Source organism: Otolemur garnettii, unplaced genomic scaffold (genome assembly GCF_000181295.1).
Source record: "Otolemur garnettii isolate 467f Iridium unplaced genomic scaffold, OtoGar3 scaffold00082, whole genome shotgun sequence".
In the NCBI taxonomy this organism is placed as follows: Eukaryota; Metazoa; Chordata; class Mammalia; order Primates; family Galagidae; genus Otolemur; species Otolemur garnettii.
Genome location: NW_003852477.1, coordinates 8,709,637 through 8,716,311, shown reverse-complemented (window position 1 = coordinate 8,716,311; position 6,675 = coordinate 8,709,637). Strand labels below are relative to the sequence as shown.

The following is a 6,675-nucleotide window of genomic DNA, read 5'->3' as shown; positions in this document are numbered from 1 at the left end:
TTTTTTTTTTTTTTTGAGGCTTGTACGAAAGGTCTTTATTGGTGTGAGGGAGGCTGCAGAGCAGCATCAAGGAGGAGAGAAAAGAGAAGAGAAAAGGAAGAGAAAGCGGGGGGGAAGAGAAGAGAAAGAGTAGAGGAGAACGAGGAGGAAGACGGAGGAGAGAGAGAGAGTGATAATATGTTTCTTGATAGGTTATTACTATTTTTCAGACAAAGTCTCCTCTTTCCCAGGCTGGAGTGTCTGTGCCACAATCATAGTTTACTGCAGCCCCACACTTCTGGGTACCAGTGATCCTCCCATCTCTGCCTCCCAAAATGTTGGGATTATAGGTGTGAGCTATTGCACGTGGTCTAGTATTTTTTTTATTCCTCTTATTTCCTCTTGTTATTAGCTATACTTGTTATTAAGTATATGTGTGCATGTGTGTAGGTAACATATATACATTTTATTTATTTATTTATTTATTTTGAGACAGAGTCTGTATTGCCTGGGCTAGAATACTATGGCCTCAGCCTACCTCACAAACAATCCTCTTGCCTCACAGTTTCCTGAATAGCTGGAAATGTAGGTGCCTGCCACAATGTCCCGATAATTCTCTCTCTCTCTCTCTTTTTTTTTTAAGTAGATACTGGGGTCTCTTGCTTAGGCTGATCTTGAACTCTTGAGCTTAAGTGATCCACTCACATTAGCTTCCCAGAGTGCTAGGTTTAAAGGCATGAACCACCACATCAGGCCTTTTATTCTTTTGTTAATTTTCCTAATAATTACATGATGCATTCTTGAATTATTATAGTTTAATCCAAATTGTTTTTACCACTCAGTAGTGCTAGAACCTTAGCTCACATTTTTCTGTTCATTGTTGCTCAGTAGTTATTTTCTCTATTTTATTAGAATTTAATTTGATAATACAAAATTATTGCCTCCTGTTCTAAGAGCTACTTTTAGAATTTCTTTCTGTGCAGATTTTACTATCAATGACTTCTTTAAAATCAAACTCTGTTTCTCTTCAAAGGGCTTCATTTCACCTTATTTTTTATCTTTTTTTTTTTGAAACAGAGTCTCAGTCTCCCTGGTGTTGAGTGCTATGGCGTCATAGCTTACCGCAACATTCTCTGTCCTTTGATTTCAACCCTGTAACTGTCTCATGTTTCCTCATTGCTTCTGATTCCGATTGTCTTTAGTTTCTTCATTTCTTTGCTACAGTTTAAATAATTTTTGTTCGGCTTGGCACCTGTAGCTCAAGAGGCTAAGGTGCCAGCCACATATACCAAGGCTGGCAGGTTTGAATCCAGCCTGGGCTTGCCAAACAACAATGACAACTACAACCCAAAAAAAAAAAAGATAGCCAGGCATTGTGGCGGCCAGTTACTTAGGAGGCTGAGGCAAGGAGTTAGAAGTTGCTGTGAGCTGTGACGCCATGGTACTCTACCCAGGGCGACAGCTTGAGGCCCTATCTCAAAAAAATAAATAGAATACTTTTTGTTCTCCTATTTTTTGTTTCATTTTTCCAAATATTCTGAGGTTAAAACCTAATCATGGATTCTTAGCCCCCACCCCCACCCCCCACCAGAGTCTCACTCTGTGGCCCTGGGTAGAAAGTCATAGCATCATCACTCACAGCAATCTCAAACTCTTGGGCTTAGGAGATCCTCTTGCCTTAGTTTTTATGTTTTTAGTAGAGATGGAGTCTCACTAGTGCTCAGGCTGGTCTTGAACTCCTGAGCTTCAGCCTCCCAAAGTGCTAGGATTATAGGCATGAGCCACTGCTTGCATCCCCTCAAACTCTTGAGCTGAAGCAATCCTCATCCCTCAGCCTCCTGAGTAGCTGGGACTATAGGTACCTGCCACCATGTTCAATGAATTTTTCTCCTTTTTTAACTAAAGATGGGATCTCACTCAGCTCAGGCTGGTTTTGAACTCCTGAGCTCAGACGATCCACCTTCCTCAGCCTTCCAGAGTACTAGGATTATAGGCATGAGCCACCAGTCCCCACCTTTCACCAATATCAGATATGTATAAAAATTATGATATTCCAGGTAATGATGTGTTATTCTACATACACAAGTCTGCTTTCCTTGGTGATGGTAATAAAATTGAGAAGATGAGAGAAGGCAACGAAAACTAGGTGGCAGCTTTGGAGAAAGACTTGTACTCCTTCTAGCCCCCACCCCATGTGACTTTCCAGAACCTTTGATCTAGAGCAGTGATTATCAGACTTTGTGCCTCAGCACACTGGTATGCTGTTGAGATCTTAGGTATGCCTCAAAAATTTTTAAAGATGATTAGATATTTTCTGAAGAAATTCAAAGCACCATAAGTATATTCACTTTTTTACTCTTTTTTTTTAAATCAACATAAATGTGCCAGAGAAGTTTACGAGTTCCTGAAAATGAGTCTCCACAGCTGTAAAACTACGTTTTTTATTTCAACCATAAAAGAATGAAAAATAAGGCTCTCTTGTTTAAGGTTGAAAAATACTTGGTATCTTGATTCCCTTAAAAGGAAGTTTTTAAAGAATTTCTGTTTTGTCTCAGTGCCTGTGGCTCAAGTGGCTAAGGTGCCAGCCACATATACCTAAGGTGGCAGGTTCAAATCCAGCCCCGGCCCACCAAACAACAATGACTGCTGCAACCAAAAATTAGCCGGGCATTGTGGCAGGTGCCTCTGGTCCCAGCTACTTGGGAGGCTGAGGCAGGAGACTCACTTGAGCCCAGGAGTTGGAGGTTGCTGTGAGCTGTGATGCCACGGCACTCTACCCAGCTTGAGGCTCTGTCTCAGAAAAAAAGAATTTCTGTACTTCCAAGGTGGTGCCTGTGGCTCAAGGAGTAGGGCAACAGTGCCATATACTGGAGGTGATGCATTCATACCCGGTCCCAGCCAAATAAATAAATAAATAAATAAATCCATTGGGCCGTGCCTGTGGCTCAACCGAGTAGGGCGCTGGTCCCATATGCCAGAGGTGGTGGGTTCAAACCCAACCCTGGCCAAAAACTGCAAAAAAAAAAAAAAAGAATTTCTGTTCTTCCTTAAGCCTAACATCTTAGCATCTCTACCTATGCATCTTCAAAATTTTCCAGTGTCTTAAGGCAGTAGCCAGTTTGTGTTAAGTGACCAGCCGTTCAGCTCTCCACCAGTAGGCATGAGTGATAGGTGTTCTTAATACATCAGGATACAAATTTTATCAGATACATAATTCACAAATATTTTCTCACAGTTTATAAGTTGTGTTTTCACTTTCTTGATGGTACAAATGTTTTGTTTGTTTGTCATTTTGAGACAAGAGTCACAACTCTGTCACCCTGGATAGAGTACCCAAGTGTCATAGCTCACAGCAATCTCAAACTCCTGGGTTCAAGTGATCTTGCCTCAGCCTTCTAAGTAGCTGGGACTATTGGCAGCCACCACAACAGGGAGCTATTTTTCTATTTTTAGTAGAGATAGGGTCTCACTCTTGCTGACACCGGTCTCAAAGGCCTGAGCTCATGAAAGCCACCTGCCTTGGCCTCCCAGAGTGCTAGGATTACAGGGGGAAGTCATCATGCAAGGCTGTACAAATGTTTTTAATTTTGATGAAATCCAATTTATCGATCTTTTGTGATTTGTTCTTTTGGTATCATATCTAAGAAATCTTTGACTTAACCCAAGTTCATTAAGATTTACTCCTATTCTTCCTCTAAGAATTTTTTATTGTATGCACTTAACGTTTCCATCTATGATCCACTGTGTTAGGTTTTTTTAACTTAATGATATCAGGGTAGAAGAAGTCCTAGTGCATTATTTTGCATTTGGATATTCACTTGGAGCATCCATCCCAACTCTTAACTTTTTTGAGATAGTTTCTAGCTTTGTCACTGGAGTATAGTTACACCATCATAGCTCACTATAGCACCGAGCTCCTAGGCTCAAGCAATCCTTTGGCCTTGGCCTTCCAAAGTGCTGCGCTAATAGGCATGAACCAACATGCTCATCCTTCCAGATTGCTGGCACTACAGGTATATGCCACTATGCCCAGCTAATTTTTTTATTTTTGGTAGAAGCGAGGTCTTGCTATGTTGCCCAGGCTGGTCTTGAACTACTTGATTCAAGCCACCCTTCCACCTCAGCTTCCCAAAGTACTGGCATTACAGCTGTGTGATGCCACGGCACTCTATCAAGATCAATAAAGTGAGATTCTGTCTCAGAATCTCTTTTTTTTTTTTTGTGGCTGAGCATGGTCGCTCAAGCCTATAATCCCAGCACTTTAGGAGGCCCAGGCAGGTGGATTGCTTGGGCTCATGGGTTTGAGACCAGCCTGAGCAAGTTTGAGACCCCATCTCTAAAAAATAGGCGCTATGGCAGGCACCTGTAGTCCCAGCAACTCAGAAGGCTTGAGACAAGAGAATCACTTACGCCCAAGAGTTTGAGGTTGCTGTGAGCTGTGATGCTACAGCACTCTACTGAGGGCAATAAAATGAAACTCTGCCTCTTAAAATAAAAAAAGGTGGTAGAAGTTGGGAGCCTGTAGCTCAGTGTTTGGAACACCCGCCCTGTGTAGTAGGGAGGCAGGCACAGTGTAAGGGTAGTAGTGAGAGGTAGAATATAGCCCCTACATTACCTGTGTCTTCTTTTTTGGCCCATACAGGCCTTAGTTTATCTTCCGCTCCTAGATAGACTCTTTTGAAGGGAGTAGTTTGCCATTTGAGGTGTTTTCCTTTGATCCTTTAAATGGGTTGATTTATCTCTATAAGGACAAAAAATTCAGAGACTTTTTGTTTTCTTTTGTTGAGACAAAGTCTCACCACGTCACCCTCAGTAGAGTGAAGGCATCACAGCTCACAACAACCTCAAACTCTTGGGCTTATGCCATTCTCTTGCCTCAGCCTCCCAAGTAACTGGAACTATAGGCATCCGCCACACTGCCTGGCTATTTTCTTGTTGCAGTGGTCATTGTTCTTTTTTTTTTTTTTTTAATTGAAATAAATGTTTGGTAGAGGCCAGATGTGGTCGGTTCATGCCTGTAACCCCAGCACTCTGGGAGGCTGAGGTGGGAGGATCCCTCGGAGTTCAGGACAAACTTGAGCAAGAGCAAGACCCTATCTCTACTAAATTTAGAAAACAATTAGATAGCACTGTGGTGGGTGCCTGTAGCCCCAACTATTTGAGAAGCTAAGGCAACATTGCTTGAATCTAGAGCACTCTTCACTGAGCAACAGAGTAAGACTCTGTCTTAAAAAAAAAAAAAAAATAGATTTGGTGTCTGTACCTCAGCAGCTGGGGCCCCAGCCACATACACTGGAGTTGGCAGGTTTGAATCCAACCTGGGCCTGCCAAACAACAGTGACAATTACAAGCAAAAAATAGTTGGGCGCCATGGCAGGCACTTGTAGTCCCAGCTACTTGGGAGGCTAACACAGGAGAATCGCTTAAGCCCAAGCGTTTGAGGCTTGATGTGCTGTGGCACCACAGCACTCTACTGAGGGTGACAAAGACTGTCTCAAAAAAAAAGAAATAGTAGAAACATACAAAAGGGACACGTGGAATACCGTTCTTAATTCATTGTGCTCACTTTGCATGGCATCTTTTGCATTTTTTAAATGTTTGCTAAGCAAATGACTACCTAATAATTGGAGTAATTTCTTACCCTTAGCATCTTGCTGCTGTGGAAGAGAGAAAGATCAAGTCGCTAGTAGCTCTCCTTGTCGAGACACAAATGAAGAAACTAGAGATCAAACTTCGACATTTCGAGGAGCTGGAAACTATCATGGACAGAGAAAAAGAGGCTGTAAGTAAGAGGAATAATAACTATAATGTTATAATATACAAAAAAGTAATAGTGGCTTTTTTTTTTCGCAGTTTTGGCCGGGGCTGGGCTTGAACCTGCCACCCTTGGTACATGGGGCTAGCGCCCTACTCCTTGAGCCACAGGTACCACCCTACAGTTTTGGGGGGGTTTTTTTAATAGTGGCTTTTTGATAATTAAACTCTGACCATTTCTCATGAAATATAGGTTAGATATAATAAATGGTAACTTATTTTGTTGGTCTCTGTAGCTAACTTCTGTCTTTTTTCTTTGTTGGATTTGTCCTTTCAAAAGGATTATCAGCCAGTGATAATAAATAAAAGGAACTCTGTTCATTTTCTAAACTCTAATTATGTAAATCATAGCTTTGTGCACCTCTTAGCTATGAAGGAAACAGTGATTCTAAAGTGTGTTGTGGTGCTGGTATGGGAACAGAAAGGAGAAATAAATCCCTGGAAGATGGGGAGAGAAAAAGGGTATCAGAAAAACCTTCTAGAGGTAGAGCTTAGCAGAATAAGTATTTTTATTTATCTTGCCCTAGTAAGCTTTGTCATTTTATGGATTTTCTTAAACTGATTAGGATACTAGAGGGCTATAATATAATGGATTATTGGAATATGCAAAATTCACATGATGGTTGGGTGGTTTTCAGTTGCATCCAGATGTGTTACTGTCATTTGTGAAGCATGACTGATGTGTTAGCCTTGCAGATTGGGATGACCCTAACTGAGCATTTTTACATAATAATGTCTACATTGTTAAGGGACTCTTTCTTCATCTCTGAGTCACTTTCTCTTCAGAGGGTAAACCTTCAGCTCTCTGTTCTTTTAGACCTTTTTTTTTTGGAGACAAGAGTTTTACTAACGTAGCCCTCAGTAGAGTTTAAACTCTTGGGC

The 6,675-nt window shown here is 41.5% G+C and overlaps 1 protein-coding gene across 1 annotated transcript in view; it reads left to right on the top strand.

The window, feature by feature from the left end:
• The window catches only part of SMARCC1 (SWI/SNF related, matrix associated, actin dependent regulator of chromatin subfamily c member 1), a 165,759-nt gene that overhangs the window by 123,359 nt on the left and 35,725 nt on the right, over positions 1-6,675 (top strand). Inside the window, exon 19 of the mRNA XM_023515929.1 lies at positions 5,627-5,761. Coding sequence (XP_023371697.1) covers positions 5,627-5,761 — 135 coding nt within the window. The remainder of the gene's footprint in view (positions 1-5,626; positions 5,762-6,675) is intronic.